Source organism: Phascolarctos cinereus, unplaced genomic scaffold, assembly GCF_003287225.1.
Source record: "Phascolarctos cinereus isolate Bilbo 61053 unplaced genomic scaffold, phaCin_HiC Scaffold_726;HRSCAF=1367, whole genome shotgun sequence".
In the NCBI taxonomy this organism is placed as follows: domain Eukaryota; kingdom Metazoa; phylum Chordata; class Mammalia; order Diprotodontia; family Phascolarctidae; genus Phascolarctos; species Phascolarctos cinereus.
The window spans coordinates 198,715,837-198,734,301 of NW_027556098.1; the positions used below are offsets into that span (position 1 = coordinate 198,715,837).

Sequence of the window (18,465 nt, forward strand, 5' to 3'; positions counted from 1 at the left end):
TTTGTATTGGTGAAGGGTGGTCCCCAGATTGTAAGTTATCATGCATTGATAAAAATCATAGGTCCAGACCCAAACAAACCCCTAAACCCATAAAAATATTCCCCATCTGTATATCTGTATGTAGATAGATAGGCAGATAAATAATTCTCTAAGGCTATAAGCTACATATAAGTTCACAATCTGCTTGGTAGGAGTTTGTTTCTGCACTATGAATTCTCAGCACTGATGAAATTCTAATTCCTGGCCCAACAATGCCCAAACTGCAAGTTACCTTCAATTACTCTAGAAAGCACTAATATGTGCAGTTGGATTGAAGAGTGTTGAAAAAAAAATGGAAGAGACCCTAAAGGCTTTGAGTCTACCCAATTTTGCTAATCTAACTAGATAAATGTGTATTTGCATTGAAGAGCTTTATGTTTATCATAAGTCTATTTCTCACCTCTTATAAAAACAATAATAATTTTCATACTCAAATAATGACTAAGAAAGCAATAGGTATGCAGTTTCTTGGCTCACCTCACAAAGCAAAACCACAGACCTTTAAGAATACTGGACAGAAAGCTAAATAATCAGCATTGCTCTATTTCAATTTTTAAAAAGAAGATACTCATGCATTTCTTAATAATACCTGGCCTATATAACTTAGAACAATTTCAAAATTCAATTTAGAAATGGTTAGTTGTTTGGAACCCTGAACAAAGTTTACCTTGGAAATAGTGTTATACATAGGGTTTAGGTTTTTAAGAAAGTTCACAAAAGCCTATTTAACTCACAGATAGATGACCAATACTTAACATTACTGTAGGACATAAGTACCATTTTCCATATTATTTCTACATGCAAACTCATTCAGATATATAGTGTTGGACCCTAGGAACAGATCTCCTGCCAATGAAGCCCCATCTCTTTCCAACTAAGCTTAGTAGTGGAAGAAGAGAAGTCTTTTGCATAAGCTATAATATGGGCATGGGGGTCCTGATGACCTGTAGTCAGGAGAGAATGAAGGAGGGAAGACAAAAAAGTTGTAGACATCACTAGCATCAGCAATGAAGGTCTCCTATGCCTGTAGAAATTGTGGAGAAGGGACTTCCAGCTCAAGAGAATCACTTAAAGGTATATGGCATTTCTTAGTGAAGTGATTAAAAGTTAGGATCTGCCTCTATTCAGAGGTAGTGGGAGACAATATACTTGGGGAAAAATAGCCAGTTTGCTATTTGGCATACAAAAAAAGTTATGAAAACAATTTTTAAAAGCTTCTAACTTTTCCGTTGAACTCTACTGCGTGGTTATCTAACACACCCAAGGCATTTCTCTTGATCCCTTGGTCCTGAACATTTGCTACTTTAGGAATGGAGCCAATTTCAACTGATCACTTAGTATTTATTCTACATAATAAAATGCACACTATCATCAGAATAGAGATTTTTAAAATAAGTAAATGTCAGTAAATATGTCTAGTACTAGCTCTATCTGTTCTGTTAGAGGATTTCCTAGATCTAATTAACCTAGTTTATTAAAGAATTTTAATTACATAATAATAATTACTTTACATAATAGATGGAGGAGTGTTGTACTTACCAGATGATTTTCCAGTAACTAAAACAGTATCTTCAAATAGCCATATGTTAGCTTGACTTTGAGGGAACAGTGAAAGTGTCACTGATGAATATACTGTGAAATATAACACATTTAGAATATTTTATTAAGTGCGAGAAAGCTGCATCAAATTTAGTTCTGTTCCAACGGTTCTGAAAAGTGTTGAACAGCCCAACTGTATGATAAGAAAGGCAACTGTAAAGCCAGGAAAAACAAGAATGCAAAATATGATGGATGAAGGAAAAAAGGAAGATGAAGAGAGAATAAAGAAAAAAATCAGAGTAGATTATTATGATGATATCTACTGGTCTAGTAGTTTATTTGCTGTGATATATAAACTTATTCCAAAGTACTGAAGGCATGTTATTTTACATAAGACTTCCTTGTGTGGAGTAGATAAAGTACTGGACTTGGAACATGAAGTTTGGTTTCAAACCATACACCTCAGACACTAATTAACTATGTGACCCTGGGCACTTCACTTAACCTCTCTGTATCTCAGAATCTTTAACTGTAAAATGATAGAGTTGGACTGGAGGTCTTCTAGGGTCCAGGCAGAAGAAAGCCTAATCAATTTTGCACATAATATCCTTTCAAATACTTGAGGAAGGTTGTTATGCCCCACCTAATTCTTTCTACTGGGTCTTTCAATCAATTTTTCCATGATATTTATCATTCTGAATGCCCTCCTTTAGATAACATCCAGATTCTCAATAGTCCTCCTAAAATATGGTACCCAGAAGAGAACATAATACTCTATTTTTCCTAATCCACAAACCATATACCAGCACTGTCACAGCCCTCTGGATTCCATTGATAGGTAGGTGTTATTATGATGTCCATTTTACAGCTGAGGAAACTGAGACAGAGCTTAAGTGATTTGCCCTAAGTATTTAAGGCTGAATTTTAACTCAGGTCTTCCTGACTTCAAGCCAGCATTCTATTCACTCTACCATCTAGCTGCCCAAATCATCTAAGTCATAGATATGTTAAAACAAACAATATTCCTACAGTCCCTCCTCCAAGTTGACTTCAACTCTTTCTTGGGGTTCAGTCACTCAACCAGTTCTGATATAATTTAGCCCACATATTTAGTTTGCTCACAAGAATAGCTCAGAAAATTTTATGTAGCATTCTTCTGAAATCCAGATATACTTATGTCTCTGGCATTCCACTGACAAGTCTAGTATTCTTGTCAAAAGTGGAGATGACATTAGTCACGACTGAACTAACCTTGATCCTAGATTTAGAGCATAGATTAGGAACTAGGAGTGAATTTAGAGGTCATCTAGTCTAATCTCATTACTTCACAGGTGAGGAAACAGAGTCCCAGAGAGCTTATGTGACTTGTCCAGGGTCACACAGTGAGAAAGTGTCTGAAGTGGGATTATAGGAACTCTCCCTAATTCTAAATTCAGCACTCTGTCTACTACCCTAAGATGTTGACTCTTCAGAGATCACATAAATGATTTTTAGTCTGTAATATGCAAGTTTATCATTTAATTACATACTGCTATTTTCTAATTATTTGAATTTTATTAGTCAGATCTCAACAAAATTCTATGATGTTTATGGTCAATAATGAGTACTACACAGCTTTTTTTTTTTTGAAAGGCAATCGGAGTTAAGTGACTTGCCCAGAGTCCCACAGGTAGTAAGCGTCAAGTGTCTGAGGCCAGAGTTGAACTCAGGGGGCAGGTAGGTGGCGTAGTGGATATAGCACCAGCCCTGAAGTCAGAAGGAACTGAGTTCAAATCCAACCTCAGACCAAACACTTGACACTCACTAGCTGTGTGACCTTGGGCAGGTCACCTAACCCCAGTTGCCTAAAAAAGAAGGCAAAAAAAAGCTTTAAGAGGCAGCTAGGTGGTGCAGTGATTGGAGTTCTGGCCTTGAAGTCAGGAGGACATGAGTTCAAATCCAGTCTCAGACATATGACACTTAACTCTCTGTATGACCCTGGGTAAGTCACTTAACCCTGATTGCTTCACCAAAAAAAGCAAAAAAAAAAAAAGAACTCAGGTCCTCCTGACTGTGGGGCTGGTGTTCTATCCACTGCACCATCTAGCTGCCACACAGCTTTTGAGGCTTGAACTGTATCTGGTATGGTGTCTGGCAAATGGCAGATTCTCAATACAACTTGGTTTATCTCCCCAGTCCTATCCTATTCCTTGTTTTGATTGTTGCAGAGACAAAAATAACACCCTCTTTAAGTTCAGCAATTTGGCTTTTGTTTCAAAATCTTCTGAGATGAAAATGTAGTTAAAATTCAAGTTAGGTGGTATGGTTTTTGTTTCAAAAGTATTCATCAACAGCAATATTTCTGGCCCCATCCACTCAGAATGCAGCCATAAGAAAGAAAAGAAGCTTTACCTAAGTGGCCAGAACTATATCAAGTAAATAAATAAAGTTATTTCACTATTTTTATTTTATTTATTTACTATATGACTACTATGTGCCTAGTACTATAAAGTATGAAAAATGATTAAAGGATGTTTCTTGTGTTCTTGTACGTATACATACAATTGTTTCCCTGTTGTCTCTCCCATTAGAATGTAACCTCCTTGAAAACCAGGACTGTTTTTTTCCTTTCTTTATATATTCAGTGCTTAGTAGAATATCTTGCATATGGTAAACACTTAATAAATACTTGTTGACTTGGCTTGACTTTAAGGATTTTATAATCTTGTTGGAGAAAGAAAACAAATTCTTGTGAAACAATCATTAGAAATTCAAGAATAAGCATATGGATTTTACTTGTGATTTCACAGGTATAGATCTCTCTGGTGAAGAAAATCAACCAACACAAGTTATCACCTTCTCTGTAACTTGGAGTCATAGAGAGTTACCTAGAACATTAAAAAGGTAAGTAACTAGTATCCAAGATCACACAGCTGATATGCATCAGAGAGAACATGGCTTTTTGGCTCTGAGGTTGGTTCTCTGTTATATCACAATTATGCACAAGCAATCAAAAACAATATATAATTACACCCTATGTTGTGTGGCATAGAATATAAATACTGAAGGAGTTTAGAGCAGATAGAAATAGATCAATACAGGTTAGAGCACTTAGAGAAAACTTGATGGAAAAGGTACATGAACAAGGCCTTGAAGAATGAGGACAAATATTTATACAGGTTGAGGAGAACTGGAGGGCATTTATACATTGTTTTAAACAATTTTACCAATAACTTGCACTATGCATGCCAATAAAATAGAAATTGCCCCTTATTTCCCCCAAATGGACAATTTACTTAAATACAGACTTTCTTGTAATTAGGATCTACAGCTATAAGCTTTTTTACATGAATTTTGTTGAAAGTTTTTTAAAAGTCTTTCGAAATAGCATTTAAATAAAACCATAACAGAGGGTAAAAATCCCTTTTGTTTTGCTTTAGACTGTCATTCAGTCCTGACTTATTTAGGTTAGCTTCATGGAGCTATATTCAGGTGGCAAGAATAACATGGATTTTTTCAAAGAAGAGGAAAAAGTTAATCAGTAATATTCTTAAAGAGCTTACTTGGCATTCTTCTGGTCTTCCAAGGTAATGGTGTTAGCAGGTAGCCATCTTTGTAAGCTGTGATAGTCAAGCTGACACCTAATTTATAGGGAACTTTTATTAATACTGCTCCATTATTTCCAGTTACAGTAGAATTTGTCTTTGTGTAATTCACATAGACTTCTACAACTGCTTGGCGTAGGTACTGACGACTGATGATATCATTCACATGGACTTTCAATAAAAACAGAGATACTAAAAGGGAAAAAAGAATCCCAATATTAGTATGTAAGTATGTTCTATACTGGAAGATATGTGTTGTAAAATACTATCCAAAATCATTTCTTGCACATTGACCCAGAAAATTAATTTGTGGAATTCAAAATATTTGCTCCTATGTCTATCCATAATATATATTTCTTCTTACCTAACAAAAAATATTTGCCTAAACTGGAATCTATTTTCAAAAAGAAAGAAAAAGAAATATGGAAAGAATGATATTTTGTCTCCAAAAAACATGCAATTTTAAAGCATTTCAATGAGCTTCATAAAGCTGAGCCAAGTTATTTCCACTTCTTGCCAGCAAGGAACAGGGCATACCTCCATAGAAACTTATTCATTTATGTTTGTGGCCTTTAAAGTACTCATTTGGTAATATTCTTCATAAGACCAAAAGGAATTTTCTGGTACTGAATGTGAGAAATGTAAGGCTGTGTTTGCCTATGATACAAAAGTACATAAAAGTAAGCACCGAGTAATGGCAACAAATTCATTTCACATCATACTTTTCAACATGCATCTTAGCACCATGGCTAACGAAGCTTTCTTTTCAATTAGGGGGGGAAAGAGTTTTATAATATTTTTTTAAAAACTACTTCGTAAGCCATAGTTAGATGAAAGTAGGATTCAGGGGAATTTGATATCTTTAAGTATTTGAAAAGCTGTCATGTAGAAGAAGGCTAGACTTATTCTGTTTGGCCCCAGTGGTTTAGAACCAGATGAAAGTTGTAAAAAGGCAAATTTAGACTCAGTCAGAAAAAACTTCCTTAAAAATAGACTTGTCCAAAAATGGAATGCAGTACTTGGAGAAGTAGGGGGTTTCCCTTTCACTGGAAGTCCTCAAGCAAAACCTGGATGATCACTTACAGAGTATGCTATAGTGAGAGTTCCTATCTTACACGGATTAGCTAGCTGTTGAGATCCTTTCCAACTCTCAAATTCTCTGATTCTGTAAACAGAAGAGTTGATTTAATCCTGACTACTTATATTACAGGAGCTCACATTCGTCTGTCACCTTACAAAGTATTTTCAACACAAAAACTCTTTGAGGTAGGTGATATAAGCACCATCATTCCCATTTATGGAGATCAGGAAGCTGAGTCTCGGCAGTCACATGACTTATTCTTGGTAATTGTTATCTGCCCTATTAAAATGTAAAGTCCTTGTGAGTAGATATTGTTTCATTCATTATACTTGAATTCTAAGACCAGCACAGTAGCTGATACCTAGTGGGTGCTCAATAAATACTTGTTGATTGATTATATACACCTCATAAATGGCAAGACCAGGACTTGAGCTCAATTTCCAATAAAATTTACTGTTCTTTCCCTTACTATGCTATCTCCCCCATGGTGACAGTGTAAGAGTGAATTGACCTTTGAGTTTTCTTTAAAACCATAAGACAAACAAATTATTGACAATCTTGACCAAGAAAAACCTTGCTGGCAAATTTTTAGTCAACCTTACTTATTCTAAATATTTTATTGGCATAAGGTAGATTTTGTTTATCACATAAGAATTGCCATCATTTTTAATGCAAAAACAAAAAAAAATTATCTTCCTATCCTAAGGAAGATATAAGCCAGCAAGTTGGAAAGAAGAGCTCAGTTTTCATTCTTTTCATAGAGAAAAGAAAATGTTATGCAAAACAATGTTCTCTATATGCACATAGGAAAAAAAATTGTAGTTACAGGATGCTTAACCTTATGTATAAAAGTTGTGGGGCAGCTAGGTGGCTCAGTGGATAGAGTACCAGGCCTGGAGTTAGGAAGACTCATCTTCCTGAGTTCAAATCTGACCTCAGGCACTTATTAGCTGTTTGTGACCCTGGGCAAATCATTTAACCCTCTTTGTCTCAGTTTCTTCATCTATAAAATGAGTTGAGAAGGAAAGGGCAAACCACTCCAGTATCATTGCCAAGAAAACCCCAAAGAGGGTCATGAAGAGTCAGAAACAATTGAAATAACCGAACAACAACAACAATAAAAGCCCATGCCTACATTTTCTAATCTAACAAAAAGTGAATCTTAATTTGGAAGTAAATTGCAGAAAATTATTAAAGAAAGAGGACTCATAACCTGTATGGTTAGGCCTTTACTGTGGGGTTTCATCATTCTGCTGGAAGCTGTACAGATATTCTGAACACATCAAACACATACACTCCAAAAGAAATATAAAAATTGCCTTGTAGAGCCAAATAAAAGTGATCCTTGTGCTCCATTCCATTATCATAAATAATCAAGATAGGATTATAATTGGTTAATCTTAATACCTCTTATATATGAAATGTCATTGCTGTTTTACCATTTTGTGATGAGAAAAGGTGTCTATGAAAGAATTTGGAAATGGGTATCCACAAGCTCTCAATTCTATCTGTTCCTCAAACAATTTGATCTTACTTTTTTAGACATTTATCATTAACCTGACATAATATAGTTGGTTCATGCTAAAATAAGTGACATCAAATTTGTAACAGTTTTAAAATCCAAACAGTATTCTTTAAATCACTATTTTAATATTAAACAAATTAATTTTATAAATGAAGACAACATTAAGGCCTTATTCAAAACTAAACTTTTAAATAGCAACTATTTGTCCAATTTAAAAGAATCCTCATAAGGGATTTTTAAATTTAAATTTTAAATCACCAAGGGGGAAACAAAGGATATGACCTGATTGGTCTATAAACCAAATGTATTCAAACAAGCCCATTCATTAGAAGTAACATACAGCCTATATGTTTACTGTAGTTTTCCCCTTCATTTTTAGACTTAAAAATTATTTTTCAGGAGATATTTTTAAAATAAAGAAATAGATCTGATTAAAAGAGATAAAAAAGGGAAATGCATTTTATTGAAAGATATTATACACAAGGAATCAATTTCAATATGTAATATACATGAACCAAATGGCAAAACATCTAAAGACTTAAAGGAAAAGATAAAGAAGGAAAAGGGAGAAATAGACAATAAAATTATAATAGTGGAAGACCTCAATGTATTGCTATCAGCTTCAGTTTATTTAATAAAAAAAATTTAAGGTAAGGATATGAATACAATTTTAGAAAAATTAGATATGATAGATTTCTAGAGATGGAATTATATTAAATGGTAACAGAAAAGAGTATATATACATATGCCTGAGATGTGCTTGGCCCATTTACAAAAACTTACTATGTAGTAGAATATAAAGACATCAAAAAGTAATGCAAAAAAACCAGAAATATGAAATATATCACTTGTTGGCCACAATGAAGGAAAATTATATTCAATAAAGGGCTCTTGAAACAAGTATTCAAAGTTAACTGGAGATTAAACATTTACACCTAAAGAGTCAAAGAATAAGACATAGGAAGAGTAGATAACTTCATTAATTATAATGACATCAATGAGAAAACATATCAAACTCTGGACATGTAGCCAAACCACTCTTTAGGAAGAAATTTATATCTCTAATTTTTTTCATCTAAGAGAGAGAGAGAGAGAGAGAGAGAGAGAGAGAGAGAGAGAGAGAGAGAGGAGAGAGAGAGAGAGAGAGAAGAGAACGAATCAGTCAATTGGGGATGCAATTTTTTAAAAGGCTAAAAAAATTTTAAACTCAATTAAACATTAAAATAGAAATCTTGACAATCAAAGAAAAGATTAATAATACTGAATTTTAAAAATTGAACTAATAAGTCTAGGAGTGATAGATAAGCCATTAGATAATTTGATTTAAAAAGAAATAAGATCAAGATTACATTGCCAATATCACAAATGGAAGAGGAAATTTCACAAAAAATGAAGAAATAAATGATACTATTAGAAATTATTTTGCCCAACTGTATGTAAATAAAACCAACAAATTAGATGAATGAATATTTACAAAAAAATAAAATACTGAAATGAACAGAACAAAATATAAAGAATTTAAGCAACATAATCTCAGGAACAATCCATGAATGAACTCCCAAAGTAAAGCCCAAGATCAGATGGCCTTAAAAGTAAAGTCTAGCAAACAAAGAAAAATTCATTTCAATATTGCACAAAGTGTTCACAAAAAAAGAGGAAAAGGGTTCCTACCAAATTCCTTCTATGACATAAATATAATCTTGATACATAAACCAGAGTTGAAAAAAAAACTATAGACCAATATCCCTAATGAAAAAAATGCAAAAAGTGTAAATAAAATTAGCTGACAGGCTATAACCTCACAAGATTATCATAAAGACTATACACTATTACCAGGCTAATCTGACATCAGTAATGAAGAGCTGGCTCAATATTAGGAAAATTATCTACACAAATGACAATATTAATAATAACAATCAAAGTCATGATTTATCAACAAATGTAGAAGAAAAACTTTGAACAAAATAAATCACATTTCTTTTTTAAAAACTCTAGAAATATAGCATGAATGGATTTTTTTCTTTACATGATAAGTAGTGTTCATTAAAATATGACAGGAGCAAAACAAGGAAATATTCTCTTACCACTGTTTGGTACAGTACTAGAAAGGTTAACTATCGTAGTAAGATAAGAAAAAGAAGTAATATATAAGCACAAAGAAGAAACAAAATTTTCCTTTTGTACAAGATATGATAGTTTACTTAGAGAACTCTTAGAAGGCCAACTAAAATTTAAACAATAATTTTAGCAAAGTCATAAGGATGTAAAATAAATCCATATAAATCATCATTTCCACATAACAACAAAACCCAGCAGGGAGAGAAAAAAAAAGAGAAATTCATTTTAAAAATAACTATAGAATATATACAATTCTTGAAGACTTTCTTGGGAAATCAAAATAATGTGGGAACTACATGAATTTGATAACTACAAAACAAGATTTATTATAATAAAGATAGACCTAAGTAATCAGAGAAATATCATTTGTAGGCAGGTCAAATCAATAAAATAGAAGTCATAATGCTACTCTAATTTATTTTTTATTCAGTGCAATACCTAAGTACCAAAAAATTACTCTGTAGAACTAGAAAAAAAAATAACAAAATTCATCTGAAGGAGTAAAATATCAAGAATCTTGAGGAAAACAATTGGGAAAAGTTGGAAAGTATTCGGGCTAGAAGTTCCAGATCATAACCATATTACAAAGCAATAAGTATCAGAATGATTTGATACTGATTAAAAAATAAGGAGGCTAGTCAGTGGAAGAAAGTAGGTGTCCAACATATAGATACAATCCAATCTACTAAATTAGTGTCCAACATATAGATACAATCCAATCTACTAAATTAGTGATTGATAACCTAAAGATCACAGCTACTGGGGTCACTATTAGGCAAAAACTGCCAGATAGCAATCTGGCAGAAAATAGGTTTAGAGAAATACCTCACAATCTGGCAGAAAATAGGTTTAGAGAAATACCTCACACCATATGCCACAGTAATCTCCAAATGGATACATGACCTACATATAAAAAGTCAATTCGTATAAACAAATTATAAGAGCAAGGCATAAATTGTTACACAGTTATGAATAGAGGAAGAGTTCATGTCTAGTAAATGATAGAAAGGATCAAAGAAAATAAAATAGACAATTTTGATTACATAAAATTAAGTTTTTTGATAAATCCAATGGAGGTAAGAGTAGAAGAGAAACAGTTAACGGGGGGAAAAACATTTTTACAACAATTTCCTCTGATACAGTACTCTCTTTTCCAAGACATATAAAAAACAGATTCAAATTTATTAGCCACTCTCCAAATGATAAATGGTCAAAGAACATAGAATATGAACTTCTCAAACAAAGAAATCCAAGCTGCCTATAGTAATGTCAAAAAAGCTCCAAACCACTAATAACTAGAGAAATACAAATTAAAGCAACTCTTTGTTTCTACTTCATAACTATCAGATGAGCAAACCTCACAAAAAAAGAAAAAATGTTGGAGAGGCCATGGGAAAACCTGATTTTCATCACTGGAGTACATGTACTCAAAATTCTTTGTAATTGTCAATAATCAGGTCCAAAAAAAGATGAAATTTGAGCTATTTAAAAAAACAAAAAAAAGTAAAACAACTTCAACAATCTACTTAGATTCTAAGTTGTATGATTATGCCAAAGCTAAGCAAAAATTCAAGAGGTAGAATCAGGACACAAATTGCAAATATGGAAAAGCTGTTTCCTTGCCACAAAAATGGAAAATTTCATGGGAAAGAAACACTTGTTTTGCTCCACTGAAACCTGTTGTTTAAAAAAGTGATTTACCAAAATAAAGAAATGGATAACATAAAGAGAGCCTTTATGGCCTGAGGATATCCACATAGATATTTTTAAAAGGATCTGGATCATTAAACTATTCCTGTCAGTTTCTTCTTGCCATCCAAGAAACCTAGTTGCTCAATATGATCCTCTGACATGAAATAACCCTCCTTCAAGATCTCAGAAATCTCTTCATGCTCATGATCATTTATGCTCACTTCACAAGCTCCCTTCTGGCTTTACCTCTCTGATCCCTTATCTTCTCCCAGTACCTATCTGTCCTCAGCTATGTGGCCAGTGGATAAAGCACTGAGCCTAGAGTCAGGATAGATCTGAATTCAATTCTGCCTTCAGACACTTACTAGCTGTGTAAGTCATTTAACCTCTGTCTGCCTCAGTCTCCTCAAATGTAAACTTCTCTAGATTGTTATGAGGATTAAATGAAATGAAATAATAATTGTAAAGCACTTAGTGCAATGACTGACACCTAGGTACTTAACAAATGTGTGTACCCTTCTCCCTTCTCCTAGTGTTTTTCATAAGTATCAACCATATTCTCTGTACATTAGATTTAACCTTCCAACTTTAGGAAGTGCATATCTTAGAGTTTTCAGCTCTTGGTTGAAACATCATTCCTATATAAGAGTGAAATTAGAACTATAATGATAAAAAGCTGCATACAAAGACAAGCATAATATATTTAGCTTTGGAAGGGACTTGAAAGATCATCTAATTTAACCTCCTCATTTTGCAGAGAAGAAAACTGAATCTCAGTGGGGTTAAAGGCTTTTCCAAGGCAGTCAATGGAAGAGCCAGGATTCAAACCCAGTAATCTGATTGAGCCTAAAGTCTTTGTTCTTTCTACTATACAGTAATGTCCCATCCCCCTTTATTAATCACCATACTGAACTGATCACCCTACTACTCTCAGGGGGCTGTCATGAGGCTGAACAAGAGAAAATTTTTATAAAATTGATGTGAAATCTTTAAGTCAAAAACAAGGGGGAAAATAACATTATAATGCTGCATAAACTTTAGATAAGTGATTATGTAAAACATGTATATATGTACTATTAAACATTTAAAAAATCATATCAGAGACCATATTTGGAGAAACAATTTGTATCACTAATTTTCTCTATAAATAATTATAATTGAAGTAATATTCATAGATTTAAAGATATAATATTTATAATTTTGTATTAACTAATAATATTTCCATGCCTATTTATAGCCTTTATATTACACGCACAAGGCACCTAGGTGACACAGTGACATAGTACCTTGCCTGGAGTCAGGAACTTATTTTTGTGAGTTTAAATCTGGCCTCAGACACTTAGTAACTGTGTGACCCTGGGCAAGTCACTGAACCCTGTTTGCCTCAGTTCCTCTCTGTAAAATGAGCTGGAGAAGGAAATGTTAAATCACTCTGCCAAGAAAACTCCAAATGGCATCACGAAGAGTGGGACATGACTAAACAACAACAAAAATTATATGGACATAACAAATTATGTACTTGAAAGTGAATTCTATTGATTGTAGAGCAACAAAAAAAGTTATACATGAATGTAGAAACAGGGTCAGAGACTGTACTATGACTTTATTGGCATAGAGAGTTCCTAGGTAAAGAAATACTCCACCAAAGTAGGTCAGTATCTTATTTTATATCTTATAGTATCTTAGAGTCTATAGTTCACTGACTAGTAAACTAAGAAATTCAATGACTAGTTCACAATCACACAGCCAGTATCTATCAGAGGTATAACATGAACAAGCCCTCCTGGCTTCACGTCTTACTCTCAATCCATTATGTTTGATTTCTATAATGAAATGTAATTGTGTCATTTTTTTAAAAAATTAAATATTACTAACTCAGAGAATCTTGAAGAGACTTTATGAACTGAATAGAAAGCAGAAACAAAAAAAAAGTTTACACAATAACTGTAAAAATTTAAGGGAAAATGCCACTGAAAAACATCAGTTCAGTGACTATTTTTACTTCAGAAGATGAGTAGTAAAATATGCCTCTCCCCTCACAGCTCAGGTGGTAGACTAAGTGGAGAAAGAGGATATATTTTTAGATGTGGCAAATATTTTGGTTCTACTTTTCTATTCTTTATTATAAAGACAAGTCCTGGGGATTAGGATTCATTAGGAAATGAAAGTATTATTTTTTAAAAAAACAATAATTATTTTGTGAGTATAGGGAAAAATCAAATAGCCAATTTTAATCCAAAGAAGTGATATGAGAATAACCCCTCCCCAACTTCTCTGCAGGGATGAGGTTTTAAGGATATGGAATTTTATATATAATGTTTATCTTAGTTAATGTTTTGTTTAGTTTTGCTTAAATTTTTTCCCTTTTCTCCAAAAATAGGATAGGAGAAAGATATATTAGATAATGAAGGCAATGTAAAAATAGAAGATGAAGGCAGTGTTTTTTAATTAAATTTTATTTTATTTTCAGTTTCAGATTCTATCCTTCTCTCCAAGTTCCTCCTCCATCCATTGGGAAAGCAAGAAATTCCATAATCATTACACATATGAAGTCATGCAAAACATATTTCTGCATCAGCTATGGTTCCCCCCCCCAAAAAAAAAGGAAAAGAAAAAAGAAAGTAAAGCAAAAAAATAAGCTTCAATCTGTTTGTGTTTTTGTTTTGTTTTGGTTTGGTTTGGTTTTGGATTTGGGGTTTTTTTCTGTCAATCATTCTATGTGTAGGTAGATAGCTTTCTTCATAATGAGTCCTCTATAATTGTGGTGGATCATTGTATTGCTCAGAGTCATGAAGTTTTTCACAGTTGATTGTCATTACAATATTGCTGTTGCTATATAGATTGTTCTGGTTCTGCTCACTTCACTTTGCATCATTTCATACGTCTTCCCAGATTTTTCTGAAAATACCCCTACATCATTTCTTACAACGCAATAGTATTTCATCACCTTAATATACCAGCCATTCCCCAAATAATGGACTTCTCCTAAGTTTTCAATCCTTTGCCATCACCAAAAGAGCTGCTGTACATACTTTTGTACATATAAGTCCTTTTTCTTTGATCTCTTTGGAGTAGTGGAATTTCTGAATCAAAAAGTACAAATGGTTTTATAGCTTTTGGTGTATATTTCCAAGCTGCTCTCCAGAATGGTTGGACTAGTTTAAGTGCATCACTGTAACTATTTTGCCACATCCCCTCTAGTACTTGTCATTTTTCTTTTCTGTCATCTTAGCCAATTTGATGAATGTGAGGTGTACCTCAGAGTTGTTTAATTTGCAGTTCTCTAATCCACAGTGATTTAGAGCATTTTTCATATGGTTTGTTATAGCTTTGATTTCTTCCTCTGAAAACAGGCTATTCATATCCTTTAACCACTTATCAATTCGGAAATGTCTCTTATTCTTTTTTTTTTAATTTTTGGTGAGGCATTGGGGTTATGTGACTTGCCCAGGGTCACACAGCTAGTAAGTATCTGAGACCAGATTTGAACTCAGGTTCTCCTGACTCCAAGGTCCGAGCTCTATCCACTATACCACCTAGCTGCCCCTATTCTTATACATTAGGCTAAATTCCCTATAATTTGAGAAATGGGACCTTTATCCAAGAAATTTGTTGCAAAGATTTTTTCTAACTTTCCTATTTTTCTTCTAATTTTGACTGCATTGATTTTGTTTATGTTTATACATTTATTTTATGTAATAAAAATTATCCAACATTCCATAAGCCTATCTCTTGTTTGGTCATGAACTCTTCCTTTACCCGATCTGACAGGTAATTTCTTTCTTTTCTTTTTAATTTTTAATTATTTTATTAATTTATTTTGATTTATCAACAATCACTTCCATATGCTTTTGAGTTGAAAATTTTTCTCCCCCTTACTCCCTCCCCCACCCTCCCCAAGATGGCGCACAATCTGATATAGGCTTTACGTTTACATACCCATTAAACATATTTTCACATTAGTGAAGTTGTAAGTAAAAATTAAAACGAATACGAGGAACCATCAGAAAGAGGAAACAAAACTCAACAGAAGGTAAAAACAAGTGATAGTGATTCAGCTTCCATAGTTCTTTCTTTGGATGTGGATAGCATTTTCCATCCCAAGGCCTCTGGAGATGTCTTAGATCCTTATAATGCTGAGAAGGGTTCAGTTTAACAATATTAGTCATCACATAATGTGGCTGTTATTGTGTACAAAGTCCTCTTGGTTCTGCTCACTTCACTCAGCATCAGACCATATAAGTCTTTCCAGGTTTTTCTGAAGTCAGCCTCTTCATCATTTCTTACAGCACAATAGTATTCCATTATATTCATATACCACAACTTGCTCAGCCATTCCCCAATTGATGGGCATCCTCTCAATTTCCAATTCTTTGCCACCACAAAAAGAGCTGCTATGAATATTTGTGTACATGTGGGTCTTTTTCCCATTTGTTTGATCTCTTTGGGATATAGCCCTAGAAGTGCTATTGCTGGATGAAAGGGTATGCACATTTTTGTAGCCCTTTGGGCACAGTTCCAAATTGTTCTCCAAAATGGTTAGATTATTTCACAACTCTACCAACAATGTATTACTGTTCCAATTTTCCCACATCTTCTCCAACATTTATCATTTTCCTGTTTTCTGACAGGTAATTTCTTCCATGCTTATAATATCATCCTTTATGTTTAAATCTTGTACCCATTTGAACATATCTAGGTATAGAGTGTGAGATGTTGGTCTATGCCTAGTTTCTGCCAGACTATTTTCAAGTTTTCCTAGCAGATTTTTTCAAATAGTGAGTTTTTGCCCCTGTAACTGGGACCTTTAGGCTAGGTTGCTATGCTCATTTGCCTCTGTATATTGTGTGCCTAATCTGATCCATTAATCAACTATTATATTCCTTAGTACTAAATTGTTTTGATGATTACATCTATGTAGTATAACATGAGTTCTGGTACTGCCAGCCCCATTACTTAGCATTTCTTTGACTGATTCCCTTGATATTCTTGACCTTTTGTTTTTTCAGATAAATTTGATTATTGTATTTTTCTAGTGGCATTAAGTAATTCTTTTTGTAGACTGATTGGTATGGCATTGAATAAGTAAATTAACTTAAGTAACATTGTCATTTTTATTATGATGAATTGCCATATCCATTAATAATTAATATTTCTCCAGTTATTTAGATATTTTCATTTATGTGAAAAGTGTTTTGTAACTATGTTCATATAATTCCTCTGTGTGGGTGTCTTGGCAGGTAGATGCCTAAGTATTTTATACAGTCTGCACTTATTTTAAATGGAATTTCTCTGTTTCTTCTTGCAAGCTTTTGTTGGCAATATATAGAAATGTTGATGCTTTGTAAGGGTTTATTTTATATTTTGCAATTGTGCTTAAGTTATTAATTGTTTTAACTATTTTAATGGACTCTAGGGTTCTCTAAGTAAACCATCATTATCACATATAGAAAGTATAATTTTTGTTTCCTCATAGCTTATGATTATTACTTATTTTTCTTATGACTAGCTTTCCTAATACAATGCTGAATAATAATAGAGATAATGGACCTGATTACTTTACCCCTGATCTTATCAGGATGGTTTCTAGGTTATCCCTATAACAGATAATACTTGCTCTTAGTTTTAGATAGATACTAATCATTTTAAGAAAAGCTCCATTTATTCCTATGTTTCCTAATTTTCCTAATAGTGGGTATTGTATTTTGTCAAAAGCTTTTCATGCGTCCATAGAGGTAAATTCATGATTTTTGTTTTTGTTGTTGTCAATCTTGCTTATAATTTTCCTAATATGGAATAGTTTTTCATTCCTAGTATAAATCCAGCCTGGATCTTTGGAATGTTGTTGGAATCTCTTTGATCGTATTTCATTTAAAATGTTTGCATCAATATTCATTGGGAAATTGTTTTTTAGTTTTCTTTATTTTGTTCTCCTTAGTTTAAGTATCAAAACCAAATTTTTGCCATAGGAAAACAAAAATGGTAAGAGTCCTTCTTTTCCTAATTTTTTCAAACAGTTTGTATAGTATTGGAATTCAACATTCTTTAAATGTTTGGTAGAATTCATTTGTAAATCTATCTGGTCCTGGTATTTTTTTCTTAGAGAGTTCATTTATGGCTTGTTTGATTTATTTTTCTAAGATAGGATTATTTGAGTATGATATTTCCTATTCTGTTAATCTGGGTAATTTATGTTTTTGTAAATATTCTACTATCTCATTAAGAATGTCAGTTTTATTGGCATATAGTGGGGGAAAATAGCTCCCAATAACTGATTTTATTTCATCTTTATTGGTTGTGCGTTCACATTTTTTCATTTTTGAAACTGGCAATTTGATTTCCTTTCTTTTTTTAAATCAAATTAGCCAATTGTCTATTTTATTATTTTTCCCAGAAAACCACCTGCAAGTTTTCTTTATTAGTTCAATGGGTTTTTTTTAATTTTTCAATTGTATTAATCTTTTATTTGATTTTTAGGATTTATGTTTTGGTGTTTAACTGTGTGGGGGGGTTAATTTGCTGTTTTTCTTGTTTTCTTTTTAATTGCATGTCCAAATTAATTGAACCGCTCTTTTACTATGTAAGCATTTAAAGATATAAATATTCACTTAAATACTGCTCTAGCTATATTCCACAAATTCTGGTATGTTGCCTCATGGTTGTCACTATCTTTAAGTGAAATTATTGGCTGTTTCTATGATTTGGTTTTTGATCCACTCATTATTAAGGACTGGGTATTTAGTTTTCAACTAATTTTTCATCTTTGCTTCAAAGATCTTTTACTGAATATAATTTTTATTGCATTATACTCAGAAAAACATGCATTTAATAGTTTTGCTTTTCTGCATTTTTCTGTGAGGTTTTTAATGCCCTAATATATGGTCAAT

At 32.9% G+C, this 18,465-nt stretch overlaps 1 protein-coding gene across 1 annotated transcript in view; it reads right to left on the reverse strand.

Moving 5' to 3' along the window:
- FAM171B (family with sequence similarity 171 member B) overlaps positions 1 to 18,465 on the reverse strand; it is a 77,790-nt gene that overhangs the window by 13,603 nt on the left and 45,722 nt on the right. The window contains exons 2-3 of the mRNA XM_020977551.2: positions 5,121 to 5,354; positions 1,579 to 1,671 (exon numbers count right to left, since the gene is read on the reverse strand). Coding sequence (XP_020833210.1) covers positions 1,579 to 1,671; positions 5,121 to 5,354 — 327 coding nt within the window. The remainder of the gene's footprint in view (positions 1 to 1,578; positions 1,672 to 5,120; positions 5,355 to 18,465) is intronic.